This window comes from Marmota flaviventris, chromosome 12 (genome assembly GCF_047511675.1).
Source record: "Marmota flaviventris isolate mMarFla1 chromosome 12, mMarFla1.hap1, whole genome shotgun sequence".
NCBI classification, from domain to species: domain Eukaryota; kingdom Metazoa; phylum Chordata; class Mammalia; order Rodentia; family Sciuridae; genus Marmota; species Marmota flaviventris.
In genome coordinates this window covers 94,381,014-94,402,433 of record NC_092509.1, presented here as the reverse complement: position 1 = coordinate 94,402,433, position 21,420 = coordinate 94,381,014, and the positions used below count along the sequence as shown (strand labels likewise).

Genomic DNA, 21,420 nt, shown 5'->3' with positions numbered 1-21,420 from the left:
CTCCCACCTCCTGACCCCACCATGAGCTGAGCAGTGCTCCTCTGCTGGAACCTTCCCTCCTAATGTGCTGCCTCCCTTGGGCCACAGCAATGGAGTGGGCTGTCTATGGACTGAGACCTCCGAAACCCTGAGCCCCCAATAAACCTTCCCTCCTCTGCGTTGTTCTTGTATTTAGGTGTTTAGGTCACAGCAATGCAAAAGCTGACTAACATGCCATCCAGGCAAGATCCCTGCTTCTCACCTTTCTGTCTTCTCTTCGGCCGGCTCCAGTGGCTCTCATCTCCATCACTGCCCCGAAGAGGCTCCTGTCAAGCTCCACACAACCCTCTACCTTGACAGAAGCCATGATCCATTCTTTGTCCTTTTCCTTGACTGCTCAGCAGCATTTGGCTCTGTCTTGATCACTCCTGAGTTCCTTCCCAGCTTTCTGGCTGTTTGTCTTTCCCACTCCCCCGGGATCTGTCCTTCTTCTATGTTCTTTTACTATAGGAGTGTGCACTGTTTCATGCCTTCAAATCCCTTCCTGTGTTGATGATTCTCGGAAGTCCACCTCTAGATGGAACCTCTTCCCTCGGTCCCAGAGTCACATAGCCAACTACCTTCTGACTTCCCTACATGGGTACCTAGTACATATCTTAAGCTCACATGACCAACACTTCCCTCCCCAAGTCTTTCCCATCTCAGGCCCAAACCCTGGAGTCATTCTTCACTCTTTATTTCCTACCTAGACTGCACCCAGGCCTCTAAGTCCAAAGGGCTCTACCACCAAAATATCTTAAATCTGTCTTTTCTCATCATGCAGCTCAGATCTCAGCCAGGATCATCTCCCTCTACCCAGCTCCTCGTTCTCAACCATGCTGGTCTTTTGTCCCTGGAACCCACCAGCTTTCCCCTAACGGCCCTTAGAGGTGCTGTGCTTTCTGCTTGGAACACTGTTCCCCCAAATACTCATGTGGCTGCTTCCTTAATGCCTTGTCTATCTCTCCCAGTTAGAAGATAAGTTCCTCAGTAGTGAGACTTCTGCCTGATTTGTTCACTGCTGTATAAACCCCAGAATCTTGAGCAATTATGGACTCAAGTATGTGCCAAATAGATACTTACAGCTTTTTAAAAATTATTTTTATTTATTTTTTTACTTGTTGATAAACCTTTATTTTATGTATATACTGTGCTGAGAACCGAACCCAGTGCCTCACACATGCCAGACAAGTGAGCTGCCACTGAGCCACAGCCACAGCAGATACTTATAGTTTGACCCGGTCTTCCAAAACTTTCACTGGCCCTATAGGACAGGCTTTCTGCCTCAACAATTAAGACACGGCCATCTTTCAAGCTTTATTTCCTTCTACTGTTTTAAGTCAACTTTTCCAGAGGAAATGCTTTGGCTGATCACTGTTCCCTGTGCCCTGAGGGTCCTCACTATATTCCTCATTCTCAACCATATTCCTGTTTAAATGCCACGCTCCTATCCAAGCTCAGCTTAAGAACCACCAGGAGCCAGCGTAAAGGTTCACACCTGTAATCCCAGTGGCTGGGTTATGCATTACAGTTTTGGATTCCATATTTGTTCACAAAAAAATGCACGTTCTAATGCTCCAATGAGTGTAGTCTAATAACACTGCCAGCAGCCGTTTTCGCTGCCCATTTGGTTCCAAACACTGTGCAAAGTGCTTTCAATGTTTAGTTCATCTTTCCTTAGAGGAGAACACTTGATAGGTATGATTTCGTCATTACCAACATTTTATTCACCACCTTGGGTCTTTGGCCCATATTTCTGCATGATAACCCTCAAAGCTTTGTTTCCCAATCATCTTATTATTCCAATTATGTTCTATATTTTAAAATTCAGAATGTGAAATTTCAACAAAAGCAAAACCAGAGAAAGTAACTACAAGAATTAAATAAAATGGCCAGGTGTGGTGGCACATGCCTTTAATTACAATGACTTGGTAGGCTGAGGCAGGAAGATCGCAAGTTCAAAGCTAGCCTTAGCAACTTAGCAAGGCCCTAAGCAACTTAGCAAGACCCTTTATCAAAATAAAAAATAAAAAGGGCTGAGGATGTGGCTCAGTGGTTAAGTGCCCCTAGGTTAAATCCCTGGTACTGAAAAAAAATGAAATAAAATGTCATATATAAAATGCTTAGCATTAGAGTTGGCACATGTAGGGAGAGCAATAACAAAAGCTATACTTTATAGGTTCTTCTTAAATAAATTCTACCTGGCGAGAAAAGGAATTCTGTGTCATTAAAATTCCTGTTGGCAAAGTTCCTATTTCCGTGTACTGAAATTTCTCAGCTCAGTCATGTGGGTGAGAACAGGAGAACATGAGGTCTGGCCAGCCCCTCTTTGAGCTGACATCTCGGGAGTCAAGGCTGGCAGCCATGAAACAGGATGACCAGGGGCAGCACTTTACCAAGTGCTAAGTGAAGCTACACTTCATTATTTCATTGGGTTGAAACATACCATTTTATTTGCTCCTTTCAACCCTGCATGGTGTTATTATCCTCCCTTCATAGACAAGGGAACTAAAGCTCTGAGAAATGGATTCTCCCTGCATAAGTGACAGAGTCTGGGTTCAACAGTTTGATTCCTCTCGCTTCAGGGTCAGTGCACTGACTACTTAGTCTTCATTCATTTGCTCATTCATACGTTCACTTGTCTGATTGTACATTCAGCAAATATTTGTTTGGTACCAAGTGTGTACCATGCTCTGTGCTAGATACTTTGGATATAAGACAATGAGATTTCCACCCTTGTGTTCTAGGGCTTGAAACACAGGGAAAGAGGCAGAAACAGTACGTAATAGAGAAATTCACAAACCAGATTCCTAAAGACATACCGTCACAATGAACCAATCCTTGTTCTATCATTCATTCAGTAATCCTTTAAGTATTCAACAAATACTTACTCATGTCTATGAGGGATGGGCGATATGCCAGGTCCTAAAATACGATAAAAAGGAATTTGTCCTATGAGAGCAGGGGAGTAGGAAACAGATTTTCACTAGCAATTCAATGGACCTAAAAATAAACTCGTGGGTTTTTCCTTTTAAAATTCTCTTATTCTAAATGCCTTATTTCATTTAAAATTCCTAAAAATCATCCCACTAGGGCCTTGGAAGTTTTCTTTTTGCTCATCCACCTACACTCAGCTCTTGGCTAAGACCTTTCACATCTATGTCCTAATTTCTCCTTCTCTGTTCCTTCCTCTCCATTGCCCACTGCCACGGCTCCAGATTAGATCCTCACCATCTTCTGCCCAGTTTTCCATTCAATGTACAAAGTGGTCTTTTTGCCTCTGGTCTGAGAGCAGCACTCATTGCCACCCATGCTCCATTCATAACTTCTCTTACACTAGAGGGACCTTCCTAAATCCAGATTTCAACCTGAAACTTCTAACCTCAGATCCCTTAGAAAGCTCCCCTCCTTTCAGGAAAAGTCCAAACCCCTTCTAAATCATCAGCAGCCCCCCGGGCGGAGCTCCTGACCACTTTCCAGCCTCACTTCCCAGTGTGACTCCCAACCTCCTCCACAACTCCCATGTCCACATTCTAAGGTCCAGTGACGAATAACAGAAGATGGCTTTGGGAAGCCATTCCCAGCATCCTCCCCGGGACTTGGGGCACCAGCTACTTTCTCCTTTGGCCACCACTGTACATCACACAGTAAATCTGACTACTGATTTTTGAGCTTACCAATTCCAACATCTTGCTAGACCCAGAGACAATGATAATATGTGTTTAAAGAAAACAGATTTGGAGACAGCAGGACCAATTTAATGCTCAATCTGTCATCTGTTTAGTAGAATGATTTAGGGCAAGTTACTTTAGGCCTCTGCCCTTCAATTTCTTCATTTTTATTATGGGGATAATAAACTCCCTTCATTGAATTGTGAGGATCAATGAGACAATGTAGTACAAAAAAAATGTTTTGCATGGCATCTGTTAAATCATAAGTTATTACTAATTGAAGTCATGATTGTTATTATATTAGACATAGCCTAATATATAATGATGAATCTTCCTCCAAACCCTGGGAACTCCCCTATCTCCACTTGATAACTAAGACGATTACTTGCCTAAAGTCATACAATTGGAAAACAGCAAAGTTAGGATTTAAACTCATTCCACAAACCACTATGATAGCGCTTACTATGTGTGAAAAGTATTTCCTTGGATACCTCGCTCGCTCGCTCCATCAGGACAGGAAGCTCCTGAGGACAAAGACCTTGTCACATTCGTATTTCACATTAGGAAAAGTTCAAGAATGAATGAAAAGATGGCTATCCATGTTTCAGCCAAGGCAGACCTAGGACCACGAAACTCGAGGCCTGAAAGACGCTTGGTCACCGCGGCAACGAAACAAAGGCCACTGGCCCGGCTTCTGCGTCACTTACTCATGGCTTCTATCTGCACGTGGATGAGGTTCTCGATGTCCTCCTGCAGGGTCTGGTGGGCCTTCAAGGGGATGGGCAGGTAGCCATAGTGCTCTCTGTTGCAGAGGTACATCTGGATACCTGAGGGTCCAAGAGAGGGACAAAGTCACCCGGTAAGAAAACACACGTCTTAGCGACAGCTGCGGAAAAGGAGACCGGACTGGGCTGACACTGAGTTTGACACTGAAACTGACCAAGGGGTTGTTTCGGGTACTGCCTGTAGACCTCAAAAATGTTCTTTTATTAAAAAAGCAAAACACAGCATTGGGGGCTCATTAAAAAACCCTGGGCCATTCTTCAGCTCAGAGGAAATTGATTTTTCTCTCTGAGAAAAAGCACACTCATGGTCTGAAATGAACACCGAAGGCATGAAGGGATCAAAAGGGAGGCAAAGAATTCCCATTCCAGAAAGCAGAGTGGAACACTGTAATCCATCGACAGGAAATAACAAGAAAATGAGGAATGAAATCCATATTTGATATGAAAGCAAACAGGAAAATCCTGTAAGGCAGGCAGATTATTAAAGCTAAATCTATGCATACAAAAAGTGAAAAAATAGAAAATAAATTTAAAATTCTTCATGATTCTCCTTGGTTCTATTTCCTCCCTTAGCAGGCATGGATTTGGAGTCAATCGATAGGCATGAAACTTCCAAAAGAAGTTCATAAGGGACGAAAGAGTTCCTGCACTTCGAGTCCTTTTAAAAACGTGCAATGTGACAATCCAGCAATACGTCAGATCCCTTTCCTCCTCAACACTGGTCTTCACAGTCCTAGCTGGTGAATTCTAGGAGCATAAAGCACCTGTGTTCAACCAGACAGACAGGAATCCAGGAATCAAGATGATCCAGCAGTGGATACTCCTGGCTAATTAAAAGATTGTTTAGTTAAAAGGATGAGTCTGCCAAGCTCTGGTCCATGAGCCTAAACTTCTGATTTGTTAATTGCTACAATCATCAATGTTTTCCTAAGAATTATCTGCATAGTGACTTCTCTATTTTGTGTTAATAAAATTCCTACCAGTCAGCTGTATCACCTACCAAGTCAGATGAAGCTGCCTCAAGGCATTAACAGAGAAGAACTGAGAAGAACGGGGCCTTTCTCCTCCACCTTTACTGAATCTGGTTCCAGTCAGGGCTAGTCCACCAAGAACTGTCACTTCTCTTGCTTTCTCCAAGGGAACTCACTAGCTCTGCTGTTTGCCCACATGAATGCTTCTGGGGAACATCAAACCAAAAGTCACCTTCTGTAAATCCTGATCAATTCAGGAAGCAGAAGAAAAAGACTTAATATTTAGGTTGCCTTTCTACCTTAATTAGGCAGACCATTTTACCATCGAACTTTCCAAAGCTTCCGTCAAAAGGGGCTATGATACCTTGCCAAGCTATTCACCAAGTGTCAGTGTTCAAGAAAGGCATTTCATACATGTGAGGTCTCAAAATATTTACTTCCCGTCTCAATTTCTCAGAAAGTTACTGGATGATGTGGAAAGAAGAATAGAGGTAAGTAGAGGAGGAAGACAAGAAGAAGGAGGAGGACTTCAACCCATAAGAAAGAAGACTTCAGACACAACCAGGGGAATCAGTGTACAAGAGAAATGGGTCCCACAGAGATGACTGTGACACCTCTCAGGTTACAGTGTATCGGAGGACTCCAGGAAAGACACATCTTCACAGACATGCAAAAGGGCAACAGCTGATGAATCTGAACATTCTGAGTTTGAGAAAATGAGTGATTAATTTTTTATTATATTAGTAATAATAAAACTAAGGAGAGAGAAAGAGAGAAGCAATTATTCATTTAGATAAAGGACAACTAGCCATAGTCTGCAAATGCCTGAGCTTGAAGTTATGCTCCTGTGATTACAACAACAGAAACACTGGCCAACTAGAATCACATTGAGAGGACAGGAAATGAGAAGGATGTGTTTGCATGTGGGGGGCACAGGACAGCAAAGAGCCAACTCCCTTGTCTTCTATAATAGAATCAGTAGAAAATATCTACAGTCAAAAAATAAAGAAGGAGCAACACAAACACATTATTTAGCAGCTGGAATAAAGATATTATACTATCAGGTAAAAAGAGATAAAAGTAGTTATCTTTAGGAAGAAGATAATGGTACAAGGGACTGGGCAGTTTTAAATAAACTGTAGGTAACGATCTGAACTCTTTTAACTGTGTGCATGGATGATTTGATAAAATTATAATTTTCCCAAAAAAATAAAAAGGAAGCTTGTTGATAATCAGATAACGTCTATGAAGGAATCTGGTATTCCCAGTGAATGCTGCCTCTGGGGAAGACAATTTTCCCTTTGAAGATGAAAGGCAAATCATATTGGAGGCGAAGGACTTTGCTCTCCTTACAAAGATATTGAACCTTTTCTTGTACACAGATAGGACCTTCATAATGCAGAGTGCTATAATTATCTCTATCCTTGGTGATGAAAAATCAGACTCGGGGACTTGACTTGTACAAGGCTACACAGTAAGTCCTTTGTACCAAATTTTCATTCCCGAGGGCCAAAGCCAAGTGCTTTCTACCCACCCAGGATTCACAAGCTCCGTGTTGGAGTTGTTAATCAGGAAGGACTGCTGTCACTACATAAGGGGGCTCTTTTGATCACCACCAGTGATGTTCTGGGAACAGATCTGCTTGCCCATCACCCATGTCATTCTCCTCTTGACCCACAGCAGACATTTGGAAGATGTCTGGCTGGCGCCAGGGATGGCTCCTGTGGCCATGAGACAGAGTCTAGATTGCTGGCCACATGGGAGGTAAACTCTTGACCCTGGCCTGAGCAGCCACACAGGCTTGCCAATGACCTTGCGCTGTCTCCTTAGGCAGGACAGGCAGCCAAGCCCAGCTCACTAAAGCTCTTGGATTGTGGCTCTCACTCATCACCCACATGTGACAATGGCTATAATCTGAGGTGAACGATGTAGGACCAGGGTTTGTGGCTGAACTGTCCTGCTGGCACAGAAAGACCATTTGCTTCCTTTTGCACACGTATACAATGAAGCTCCAATGCATGGCACACCAGCGAGGGAGCTTCAGGAGAGTAAGAACCAAAGAGTGCCAATCTCTTACCAGGACTCTTTTGAGGGAGAGGGGAAGTGCCTTGCTTTGGACCCAAGAAAGGAAAAGTCTAGAGACATATTGTGGGTAGCACGTGACTCCCAGGCTCAGTCATGTTGCTCCTGAAAATACTTTAAGATCAGTGAAATATTGCCTCGGAACCACACGATTGTCAGGAATATCTTTCATTTTCCCCAAATGACTGATTTTTTTCTGGCCTCAACTTCTACCCCATTTGCCTCTGCACCACCAATCTGACCCTCAGCATTCACCACCATCATATCTATTAGTTATACTGTCACATGTAAAGATCTCAACTGGCCAACTCAAACAGTCGAACACAATTCTAGGCACCAAATTAAAATCTGGTGGGTTGCTCCCCTCTCCTTCCTTCACCATCTCTCTTCTCCCCAGTCACCAAACAATTTTGAATTTCCATACTTCCTTTCGACATCCTGGAAAGGCCTTTGGGATGTTGGACCAATAAAGCATAAACAAGTCCTAGTGAATAGGTCAAGAAAAGGGCAGAATAAAAAATTCCTGTCTAACCTGTGTCACTCTTCCAGCCCAACCATCTGGGTATCAGTGGAAGAAATTATATCATGATAATTTAGTGCACATGTCACAATAATGCCCTGTGATGTGGCTATAAAGGAGGTCTCTGTTAGGCAGTGACCATTATGGTAACTGTCAACAGCTCACTTTCTTGGAACATCCCTGCTTCAAGTTCTGGGGCAAAGGAACAGGAAGGCCCTGACTCTGCCTTCTGTCCTGGAGAAGTCAAAGCAAATCACAGACCAAGATGAAAGAAGGAGTTTCCATTAACATGGACACAAGAACCTTTAAGACAACTTCCAGTCTACCCAAGGATTGCTTTTTCCTGACTGAAGGGCTAAAAAATGCATACACTGGGCCAAAGTATCTAAATTGCTCTAGCAATCGGTGGGAAAATCAGCCTTACACATTTTTGCCAAATAGTTTTATTCCTATCAAAGTAGGGGACCAATGAGTGGAACACCTATGGCGTGATGTGTGAATTATAGCTTAAACTCGTATCAACATTTTCCTCTTCCAGCAACTTCCTCAACTACCCAGGTCTTTGCAAAATCTCTTTCATCCTAATTTATATGGCTGTGGTGGATTTATTTCACCATCTTCTTAGTTTCTAAATCCATTTTTGCCAAAAAATAAAAAGTTTCAGTGGCACATTCCTGGCACATTAATAATGGGCCCTGCCTTCTTTCAGGAAGGACTGAATTGTTGTAATAAAGCTTTGCTTCAGTAATGCTAGGTATCTTCCTGTTGAACTGTTCTTGTGAATCATGTCCTCCCAGACTGCAATGTGAAGGTCAAACAAGAAAAATACCCTTCCTTCCTATTGGCTTGTCTTTCTCAAAAAGCATACAGATTTTATTCTCTTTTAATACTGAATAATATTCCTTTGTCTATATATACCACATTTTCTTTATCCATTCATCTACTAAAGGGCATCTTGCTTGGTTCCACACTTTAGCTATTGTGAACTGTGCTGCTATAAACATTGATGAGGCTGTGTCCCTGCAGTATGCTGTTTTTAAGTCCTCTGGTTATAGATTGAGGAGTGGGATAGTTGGGTCAAATGGTGGTTCCATTCTCCATTTTCCAAGGATTCTCTATACTGCTTTCCATATTGGCTGTACCAATTTGCAGTCCCACCAGCAATGTATGAGTGTGCCTTTTCCCCCACATCCTCGCCAACCCTAAGTACATGTATGAAGACACGAATGGTGTGACTCTACTTTGTGTACAACCAGAGATATGAAAAATGGTGCTCTCTATGTGTAATATGAATTGTAATGCATTCTGCTGTCATATATAACAAGTGAAAATGTAAAAAATTAAAAAGAAAATAAAGAGCACATAGACTCTCTTGGAAATGCTTTCCCAGTGATTCACAAAATGCTTATTTAGCTTTGCCTCTCCATTGCCTCCAATATCTGTTCTGTCCTTTTCCTAGAGTGACAGAACTGGGGCTCATGACTGCATAGAATGCAGATGACATTCTGTGCCTCCCTCACAGCTGGGTGCTGTCCTCCTAAGTTCTGGCTGAGGAGATGTACATGGAAGGCTCTGTTCAGCTCTGGACTGTGCCCTTGGAGAGATGGAGCTTGTCCTCCCTCTCCGTTTCCACGTTGATGGCTGGGGCCTCCACAGTGGTGAGTCATCCTAGATCTTACAAGTAAGATGCCTCATGCAGGGTGGAAAGGCAGTATCAAAGGAGCCTGAGGCCCTGAAAACTTCATGGAACAGAACCACAATAGCAGCTCAGACTTTTTTGAGAAGAAATAAAATTCCATTCTTAGAGTCTGGGAACTCTGCCCGAGTTGTTTAGAGCCTCTATCACAATTTCCCAGTTAATAGAGGAACTCCTATAATTAGCAGTTAGCACCAGAGAGCGCCAGTCATCTTCCCCTGACTCCCAATGCCGTGAGCACTGCCTTCCCCTCAACTCAGCAACCAAGAGTGGGCTCATGGGTGGAGGCCATTCCTGGCTCTTGGTCCTTCATGCTCAGAGGGACAGCAGCATAAGGTTACTGCATGCAATTCACTGCCTCTAACAGTTCCTGAAAAGGACATTTTAATTTATTTTAATTGAAATAAGAGGGTTTTTAACAAGATGCACAAGATAAGGGAGCTAGGCATTTGCAGTGTTTAGTGAAACCAAACACAAACAGTACCTGCTTGTCTGCTGGAGAAGGCAAAGACGATGATGTCATCAAAGGTCCAGGTGTAGTCCTGGTGCGGGGGGTAGAAGGTCAGCCTGTCAGAGGCCTCCTTCCTGAGGTCGATTAGGAAGGTGGAGTGCACCATGGGGACAGGGAAGCAGCCCGTCCTCTTCCATTCTCTAATCTGAAGGTAGTCTGGAGTGCGTTTATAGAAGCCCTGCAGAAAAGCAAATAGGTGGGCTGTCTTTCCCATCATCTGCTAGCATCAAAGAAATCCCCAAAGTTGTCAGAGTCGTCTTATCTTGGCCTAAGAATTTTCAAATGAGCTCAAGAAATGCAGTCTATATGTAAAACAATACTTGAAGGGCCTCCATGTCAGAAATCATTTTTATTCCTGTATATCTCTTGATTTAATAACTTTGTGAAGGTGTATTGTAAGCTGTCTAATGATTGAACATGAAGTGTGGGTATTAAGAGGTGGCAGGGCTCAGCCGTGAAGCACACGGCCTCTCGTGTCAGACTTCTGAGTTTAGCCGCTATGTCTACGGGTGTGGATCAAGTGACTCAAACGTGCTAGGCCTATGTCCCTATGTCTGAAATAGGGAGACGATCTTATCTACTCCATGTGGTTCTCTGTAACAATCAAGTAAAATAGAACTGGAAAGGGTTTAAAATAATGCACGGCATCAAGAAAGCATCAACAAACATTGTCTAGTATTAAAATGAGCTCATCACCTTGCGGCTAATATTTTCAACTAAATATGCATTACTTAGACATACAAAAGTGGGTCTTCTCTCAATGCAGTTACTTTTTTTTTTTTTTTTTTTTGAAATTCTGGCAAAGTTTAGACAGTTCCACATTTTGGGGGATCCACCATTGGAAATTTCCTCCTGTGCAAGTCCACAGGGCAAACAATCTTCTCGCTCTGTGGTTTTGAACACACTGAGGTTGAGAAATGTTCGCCTCATACAGCTTGTTTGCCCTCCAAACTCAACTGTTCATTCATCAGCCACTGAGCACCTGCTCTAATGCAGACGCTGTGGGAAATGGTGGAGACTTGATAAATAAGACAGCCCCAGTCTTGGCCCTTTTGGAGTGCAGAATCGAGGCAAGGAGCCTACAAGCCAATGGCACTGATTGTAACTGGACTACCACGAAAGCTCACGTCTACTCCAAGGAAGATGAAGATGCATGTCAATGAAACGTATTTAAAAGTAAGTGGAAGCTTTGAAAGGCACTTTTAAATATGTTCTAGGTGATGGCAGGCTCAGAAGAATGTGTCAAGTTCCACAAGGCCAGCACTCTAGGAGCACAATACTGTGGAGTACACAAGTTCCTATGCATTAAATAGGCTCTTTCTTCTTTTTGTGGTGCTGGGAATCAAACCCAGGGCTTGGGGGTCATCTGAAGCATCTCCTCGCTGTTTGACCATGGCCCGTGCTTTTGCTCTTTGGGTTTTCCTGACCCTGCAACCTACAAGCCTTCTTCCACAGGATGAAAGGAACAATGGTTCTTCAAAGGGTTAAGGACTAGTGTCAACTATAAAGTTCTAGCCTTCTTAGGAACAATATTCTCAGAGTGAAAGCTTGGAAAATTCATGACAGTGATGAATCAGTGAATGTCCCGGGAGTGAGGATGGTGGGGAAGGAAGCAGAGACAGAAGGAGGATTAATATGCCTCCCACAGAGAGCCAGGAGCTATGGCTGTGTCTCCTTTTCCACATAAATTGAATTTTATTGGTAATAATCCCTGTTCATTGGCCAGACAACACCAGAGTCATTTGGTTTTGGATGTTTAAAGGCTCTGGAGACCAGGACCTGCCTTGAGCTTATGAAGTCACTGGCCATTTCTGTTCCTACCCTAGTAGAAGCCTGAATAGGATGCAGAAAGCCAAAAATAGACTGAGGAAAGCTATAATTGCCCTAAGTGGCACGAAATTGGATTTTACTATGCAAAATGAGTGAGCATGTTTCTCCTATTTGCTTTTAATAATTGAAGGGAATAATAGACTGTGGCCACTGGGATAACCTCCTCCCCATCCCCCTAGGAGCTGGTGACAAAGCATAACTCATTAAAAACCACCCTGAAGTGATTCTGCCACATGAAACAGTGCAGATTATTAACTGAGTTGAAGCTAATATTACATTTTCTCCCAAGAAATTAAATTGAACTTCCTGCCTCCCTAAAAGACATATGGATAATAAAAATCACTCAAAATCTCTTAGAACTAGCAGAAATAATTGCAACAAAAAATGACTGCCTCATCTAGCGGTGCACTGGAGGTACCAATTGGTAAATATCCAGGAATTCTGCAAACCAGTTGATGTGCTGGTAGCTTGAAATCCACAAAAAAAAACAAAAGCATGATAATCCTCATCTCTCTGTTAACACCTCAGAGAGCAAGCAGCTTTACATATTTTAATAACTGTATCTTTATGACTCTATTTTTATTAATTATGCCATTAAGTGGTTGTACTACAGTTTCATTAACCCTTTCTTTAATAAAACAACATTTAAGGGGCTGGGGATATAGCTCAGTTGGTAGAGTGCTCACCTCACATGCACAAGGCCCTGGGTTCAATCCCCAGTACCACACACACACAAAAAAAATTAAGTCATATGTATGGAAGGGGGAGTATTTAAATCATAAAAATTGGCAAATGTCACCAACTAGAGTTTTCTCCCTGGAAAGCCAGTTATTAAACACTTATCAACACACTGCTGGCCTCTTTCCTCCTCCAAAAGAAAACAAACATAAAAGAAAGACAAAATTTAGCCTTCTATCCAGGAGGACACATTTAACATACATTTTTCCCATCAGCACTTCTTTATTCTACATTGACATATATTGCTTGGATCATCTATATCTCTAATTTATTAACTAAAGAATAATAAGTATAACCACCCATCATTAACCACACCAGAACTCTAGCCTTTGAATATTTTACTACAGAAAAAAAAAAAAAGCAATGATGGAAACTCAATTTGTCTTTTTAACTTGAATTTTAGAAAAACAAGATACCTTACCAGTTTTCATCCTTAGATCTCTATAGAAATAAATTTGACAACATATATAGAAGGTCAACAAAATGTTTTCACCCTTTGACTCAGTAACTTTGCTTCTAAGAAGCTATTCTAAGAAAATAATCTTAACCACAGAAAAATTTCTATCCCTCATGATGTTCACTGGAACAGCTAAAAGTTGCCAACAACTTAAACATTGCTCAAACTAAGGGAAAGAAGGAGTAAATTGTAGTACAGCCACTTGATGAGAATAGAGTTATTAAAAACAGACAAGCTTCCATCTCTGTGTTATTGCAGTGGTGGGATGAATATTTATTGTTTCTATGTTTCTGATTGTTGTTTTACTTTTTTCCATTTCTAAGTTTTTCTATTGTGTTCTTATGTTAATTTTGCAATGGGAAATAATTAATTTAAAAAAAAATCCCTGAATTAGGGGAGAGAGAGTGCAAATCCCAGCATGCTCTACTGGTTAATTGGAGGCTTCCGAGGCTAAGCTCTTTGGATATTTTCTTGATGATTATTTAGCACAGAAGAGCCCATTGGGTTGCTGCGTTAGATCTGGTTTTCCCCTCCTTTCCTGAAACCTCTTGCTCTAGTCGCACAATGGTGTTTCAAGGGAGGATACAAGAGACAGGCGAAGGGGCTGCTGTCACCACTGCTGCCTTGGTAAAGCCCACAGCTTTAACTCATTAACCAAAACACTTGCCTGAGGGGTGATTCCACACCAGAAGTTAGAGTACAGGCCCCGGGACTCCAGCATGGGGGCCACGATGGTTTTGTTTTCTGCAATCATCAGGCTGAGGGTCTTTGGGTTTGTCAGGAAATTGTCCACGTCTATGAACTAGGGAAAGAGAAGGATCACGTCAGGTGAAAAGGTACTTTTCAGTAATGGTTCTAGAATAACCCGGCTCATCCGGGCATCATGAGATATGGAATGGGTAGTGAGCCATATGCTCCTCAGTGAAACCCATGGCGGCTGGGTGGCTTTCACTCAGTCAAAATACGTGTAGTCTAATTTCCACGTATTCAGCTCTGCATAAACTGCCGAGCAATGAACTGAAGTTGCCAGACTGGGCCCAGACCCAACTTACACCCAGCTTAGTGGTTTAAGCACAAGATACTAACAGCTCCCAGGCCCTTAAAGAGTCATTCAAAAACTCTTTTAAGTTTTCTGTAGTGTTCTTATGTTGGTTTCACAATGGGAAAAATTAATTTAAAAAATCCCCAAGTCGGGGTAGGGAGAGTGCCTATCCCAGCATGCCTCTGTGCCACTCTTGGTACAGAGGGGCAGACCTATTTAAATTTTCTACAGTCATGCCAGAATGGCCCCGAACAAATCTACCAATGCTATTTTGATGCTACCAGAGGACTCTTCGTTCTAAGTACATCGTATCAACCCTTATTTGGGCTAACCAAATAGCCCAGGCTGCTTAGCACAGGTGGGTGTTCACACTGATTTGCATTCTTGGCTGAAGTTCATGTTCACACACATTCACTTAAGAGACAGTGTAGTAGATTCTACCATAAAATATAAATGACCACACTGAATTGTACACTTAAAAATGGCTAAAAGGATAGACTTTGTGTTGTGGATATTTCACCACAATTAAAAAATAAACAGTCAGAAGCATTTATTCTTGTGACAGTCTATTTACTAAAAATTCTACAGTTTGGCATTTGTGTATTTCAATGATGTTTAAACAGGTATATAAGAAATACGGCTGGTGCAACTGGAAAATTCCTATGAAAATTTCTATTTTTGTGCTAAAAGTGTATGTAACAAATTCCTAGGCTGATTTTTGGAGTGATTGAGCATGGACATCCCCTTTAAGACTCACAGTCGTTCATATATGTAATAAAACGATATTGGCTTTGCTTTATTAGTATAATTCCTAATGTTATTCTGGAAAACAGTTGCCCAAAGAACTTGTGGAGAAAAAAAAGGCTGTTGTCAGGGAGAAGGGCTGCAGCTTGAGAGGTTCACTGAAGAGTGATTCCCAATTATCAAGTCCAGCATTTGGACACCTCTCTAAGCCCTAAGGCAAGGGAGGTGACCTCTTCCCGGAGAGAAGGTCCCCAGGAAAGGCCAACAAAATTGGGAGCAACCAAGAAGGAGAACAAAGAAGAGACTCCATTCCCCAATCACTCAGAAACAAAAGGGAATGATTTGGGAGGTGTTCATTCGAATCTCCTTGTATATGATTATTTTCTCTTATTCTGAGAATTCTTCCCAAAAGTTAAGATGATTTCTATTGCTTTGCCTACAGCATTCCTCATGAACTAAAAGATTCAGAGTTTCTTAAGCCTGTTACATGAAAGACTAAAGAGTTCAGGAGTCTTCTTGCTCACTCACTCCCTGGCTGTGCACATCAGGAGAGGGTTTGAGTGAAATCTAGGTATTGCAATATTAAGTTACCAGAATTTCCCTTTCAACTTTTAGTGGGGGATGTAGTGCCCCCCCCAAAAGACTGTTTTGATTGTTCCAATGGTCCTAGTTTTTGGACAACTGATTTGAACACATTTTAGATAACAGTTGTCAAGAAATCAGGCATCTGCTTTTACCAGAATGTAGTCTGACCATTTTTCCCTCGCAGTTCGAAGAGCTGCCTGTCGCAATTTCATGACATGAGCAAACCGGGAGCTTGGCCAGTGCTTTGGTCCAATTTCATCAGGATAAGACCTAAAAGAATTATAATAATAGCTTATAATTACTGAGTGCTGAAAACCAGGTTTTGTCCTAAATCTTTATATCTACTAAGTTGTTTAATCTTCCACCGACCCTAGAAATGCGATATTTTTATAGTTATCATCTCAATATCACAAAGAAACAGGAGCAAAGAGAGATAAAACTAACTGCTTACACAACATCAGAGTTTTTATATGAAATATTTCAGGGAGCTCTAATAAGAGCCATAGAAGGTAAGTCCTGATATTCTCCCCATTTCACAGATAAGGGTACTGGTATAGGTAAGTCACTTATCCACTGTTACAGTTAATAAGGGCACAATAAGAATTCAAACCCAGGCAGCTGAACCCCCAAGTTCATGTTCTTGGGTACTTTTTCCAACCTCCTGCCATCACATAAATTTGGATGTGCTGCTGTGTAGACATGAGTTTGGCAGGAAAACAAAAGGTTGAGTTTATTTGGTGGAATCTCAGTAAATGATTTCATGCAGGCTGGCACATCAGTTTATCCCAGGTAAAGTGAGGTCATGGGGCAGACATGTCATGCCCCAGGGATTTCTACCAGCATGCACAGAACAGCCAGGCCAAGACTTCCCGCTGGCCACAGGGCAAGTAAGTGGGTCAGTACCCCGTTGGAATCCTTCAGAAAGCTCTCAACTGCTATGGACATGGATGCTGAAAAGTCACAAAGAGTCTGGAACTATACAAATAAATTTAATAAAACTGTGTCTAGCACAGGAGTTCTCCCGAATGTCTTCCCCAATTACTGCTTCTATGAAAATCAGTGGAATTCCTGTTTTCTGAATACATTAACAAGAATAAGGCCTTCGCTAATATAATTCACTCTGATATTGGCATACAATGTGTGTAGTCAAAATCCAGCTACAGAGAACATTACCAGAATGCAAGATGAGCACACAAAGTCTTTCTGTGCAATTTTTAAAAATTAGGCCAAATGCCATTGTAAGAAACCTTAAATGGGTGTTTAAGAATTTTTATAGTGTTCAATCTTCACTTTTAAATTTTGTTTAATATACAAACCATACACTTGGGAGATCTATATTAAATATTGGAGTGACCAGGAGAACAAAGAACAAATTTGTTCTAGAATGACATTTATTATAGTTGTTATACAAATTTGACTTTCAATAAATAGCATCTTGGGTAGAAATTCAGGCAACTCATTCAGTTCTGTTTGTACAGTTTCTTAAGGTGGAATTGTGGTGGTCTTAGAAGCATTTACAACAGTAGGTTTTAAGTACATTTATTATTGGTCTTATTCACTCACTTATTCATCCAAAAAGTATTAATTTAGTGCCTGACAAGAATATAGCATTGGCAGGGGATAGGGGGATTTAAAATGTTTAGCAGGGGATCTAGCCCCTGCCAAAGACCTTATAATTTTTTTGAAAAAAATATATAAGTTGCATAATTAATTAACAATGCTACTTGCATTGCGTCAAAAAGAATGATGTACAAAATAAGCGATCCATTTGTTGAAGGAAAGCTAGATCTTAATAACTGGAAAGTTAGGAATAGGTTTCTGTAGTAGATGTAATTTAGCATATAAGAGCCAATTACAAAGAAGAATAGACACTTCTAAGACCGATGTCAGCAAGAGTTTGGGAGTTGAACATAAAAGGAACATTCTGGATAAAGTAGAATTTCTTTTGGGAAGAAGCAGAAAACATACTAACTTTATGGACTCTTAAATAGAAAACTCAGCTGTTTGAACTTTATTCTATAGGCACTTGAGATCCACTGAAATCCCCAAAATAGAGAATGAGACAACTCTGTTGTGTTTTAGGAACTTGGTCTGACAGTCTGAATGACTTGGAGACAGAAGCAATTAATCAATTGCTATGGTTAAGATTGGAAATTTTTTAAAAAAGGATTAGAAATAACCTAAATGTCAATCAATAGGGTATTAGCTAAACAATTATGGTATCTCCATACAATGGATACTATGCAACTAAAAAATGAAGAAGCTCCTTAATTATTATAGTGTAATAATTGCCAAGACATGCTAAGTGAAAAAACTAAGATGTGCTCGAGTATAAGAAGTATATACTCAAAATATCAATAAATAATAGCAATATTTAAAAATACATGCCAATGCAGTAATTTATTTATGAACTAACGAAAACCTGAACTTGGCTGGCAGCTGTGGGGATAAAGAGGAAGAGGGAGTTATGAAGATCTGTCCAAGGAAGAAATGGCAGGTGTTTGTAATTAGGACACAGAGATGAAAGACAATGAAAAATTACATGTGTCCTTAAGATTGGAAACACCAGTGGCTGGAGAACTTGCCCAGGAGGAAGGGCGATGAATTTTCGAGGTTTGCTTTCATTACTCACTGGGGTTCATCCATCGGCCTCCACTCCACGTAGTGATAGAGTCTCTGTACGTTTTTCAACCACTCCCTGAACATTTCGGTGGTATTGTCCACATTGTGATCAGTGGCTGCCCTGCATGAGAAAAGCACAATTTAGTTTAGTTATGTCATCCAAAGAAAGGGGGAAATCAAAAAGACCCCAGACTAACTAAAAGGAGCAAAGCCAGTTCTGGAGGAAAATTAATTATGTATATGAAAATAAATCCCTCATGGTCCAAATTAGACAATGAATTTCTGAAGTGAAAGGTAATGATAAATAGCATCTTTGTGTCATTAGGTCTTTGAACAGGGCTCAGTCAATTACAGAATGACCCTAAGTGGTTGTATTAATAAATAATCGCTTATTTATAATAGAAGCATTTACAATAGAAGCATTTTATGCTTATTTATAGCATGAGCATAAAATGTACTACCCTAGAGCTGTTTAATGAGTCTTCTTAGAAATTTTTCTATTTGTTTTACTTTTAAGTTATCCAACTTTTAACTTCACTAACAATTACCCTCAATTTAAGCAATAATTCAGTTTTGTTTTCATTCCAAGTCAATTTTCAGGTCACATCAAAATATCTCATCTGTACGGTTTTCATGATATAAATGTCAGGAGAAAATCAAAATAGTATTTCCATCTTCTTCTGTCTGCTTTGGATTAAATTTACCATCATGTATACAAAATAATCTTTCAAAAGCCTTTGAATAATGTACACTAGACTTGTTACTATTCTACCTTAAAATTTAACAAACAGATCACTGGTAAAGGGGCTTAACTCATTTATTAAAACAACAAAAAAATATTTTCAAATTATATCACAAAATTCAAATCCATGTTAGAAGTTCAGCATTAAATAAAACTGGGGGGGGGGAGGCAGGAATGGAGGAAGGGAGGGAGGGAAACAGAAAAGGAAGAGTCACAGGAAGATAGAGGTCACTGAGACCTTTAGAAGGCAGAGAAAATGCTCAGATCTTATTGGTAATTCGGGTTCCTTTAGGGAGGGACAGATATCAGGATTAGCGGTGGCAGGCCCCTGGAGAGCAGTGCCCTGATAAGGGCAAGAAGATATGGGAGCAGCGAGGACTTATCCATATATGGCAATGTCAGGAACAGGATTTTGCAAAGCCCAGTCTGCAACAACGTTTCTGCTTTTTCTCCCTTGAGTTTGTACTCCAAAAGAAATTAAAATCCTTAAGAAAATGAATGTCCAGGAATGTTCAAAAGAAAAAAAAATATTAAGCAAAGCACAGAACTCCAAGTATAGGGGATACATTTTTGTAAAATACCAAGTAACTTGAAACTGTAACTTGAGTATAAAGGACAGAAAAATGGTAGCTAGAGATGTGTGACTAATGCTTGAAAATCTTACCTAGTAAAGTAAATTTTTAAATTAAAACTAGTCATGTTAGCAACACTCATTAAGAGGTGACTTAGTTGGCCAACTTTGATCTGCATTCAAGTCTCTTCTTGAAATTGGATTGGAACCAGCTGCTCTCATTACAAGGCCCAGGAGGGAGGGAGTCTTACAGAGACCCGGGGCATGGTGCTGTGGATGCTGATGGTGTGGTGGGGTACCAGGTGAGCACCTTTGGACAAAGACAGGATAGGGAGGAGTACCGAGCAACTAAAAAGGTAGAAAAAGTCCAGAAAGCAATGTGGAGGGACTTGTGATTGGACCAGGAAGCACAGCTTGTCAGCAAGAATCTCATCCACAGCAACGAGCTGCCAATGTCCAGTGTCACAGGCAGCCACGCAGAGCACTGTGAGCATCAAACCCCAGGTCTAACGACATGAAGCAGGTAGAACAATTCAGGAAACGGAGAATTAGCCCAAAGGCATGTTATTCTTCACTCAAAATATTAGGAGTAAGAGTAAATAAAAACAAAACAAAACCTTGACTACCCTGTTAGCCAAAATTTATCAGAATTCTACATTTGTCCTAAATTATTTATAAGCAGCATGTGATAATTTATTTATTGTTCTTGGCGACTGTTTCTTCATTACAAAGGACTTAAATTCTCTCTGCCTTCCCTACATGTTGGTGCATTTCCTAATCCATCTAAAAACGTTGGTCTTGTTAGATGAAATATATTTTCCCGTGCACAGATTAAACAACTCCAAAACCTGCAAAGTATCCACTGTCAACAAACATCCTTGGAAATTAGCTGCTTGGAATATGCATGTGTCTCATTAAAAATAGGAGCACAGATTGAAAACACTCCCTTGATTGAGTTAGAAAATGTCCTCTATGTTTACTTCCCTGAATTGTTAAGATTCTCTTTGTTCTCAAACTTCCGTGGGTATGAGCAGTTCCTCCAGGTGCTGTGGGCAGAAGGGATCCCTACTGGTCTTTGATGTGCAGTATCCAAATCGAGGTCCCAGAGGGGGAAAGGCAGTGTTGGACCACCCCAGACATGAGGAAGACTTGCAGCCTTCACTAAGACTGCTTGACTCCCCTGGCAAAAGGCAAAAAAATCCAGAAATCCAGGCAGATGCTTCTACTGCTGCCTTTCAATCCCTCTGAAAAAACAATGTGTTTCCGCTGGAATACATAATGATGAAAACATGCAGGCTCTGGGCTGTTCAGAGGGTTGGAGAGAGAATCACCCAAGGCCCAGATGCGAGCTCCCTGGGGGAAACAGCAGGATCACATTAAGGGCTTGATATTCAGAGCCTTCCAGAACAGCACAACAATGAGGTGCCTGTCTTGCCACAGACTCTACAAGCAGCTGCTCACAAAAGCTTCTGTGGCTGAGGTGGATTCTTCTACTGAGATAGCAAGCTGGGAACCCACGTGTGTGGACCCCCTGGGAGAAGCTGAGGCACTCTGGCTCCTCCCTCAGCCTGAAAGCTCCATCCAGTGCCCACGAAGAATGAGCCGTCTCGGGTCTGCCATTCTTCTCTGTCAGACCAGGAAAGGGATCCAGAAAGTGAACAGACGTCGCCAATGACTCCTTGAAGCAAATCAATGAAGTGACCATCTGGAGGGATGATCTGCAAGTGATTTACAGTCACTAGTCATACTGGAAAGCCACTGTCTGTGAAAACACAAACATGCCACTGTGGTCTAAGCGTGTCCTCCCAAACTTCATGTCGAAACTGAATCACCAG

At 41.3% G+C, this 21,420-nt stretch overlaps 1 protein-coding gene across 1 annotated transcript in view; it reads right to left on the bottom strand.

The window, feature by feature from the left end:
• Nucleotides 1-21,420, bottom strand: part of Colgalt2 (collagen beta(1-O)galactosyltransferase 2) — a 96,184-nt gene that overhangs the window by 22,054 nt on the left and 52,710 nt on the right. Inside the window, exons 2-6 of the mRNA XM_027934964.2 lie at nt 18,283-18,393; nt 15,803-15,920; nt 13,947-14,081; nt 10,228-10,432; nt 4,397-4,516 (exon numbers count right to left, since the gene is read on the bottom strand). Coding sequence (XP_027790765.2) covers nt 4,397-4,516; nt 10,228-10,432; nt 13,947-14,081; nt 15,803-15,920; nt 18,283-18,393 — 689 coding nt within the window. The remainder of the gene's footprint in view (nt 1-4,396; nt 4,517-10,227; nt 10,433-13,946; nt 14,082-15,802; nt 15,921-18,282; nt 18,394-21,420) is intronic.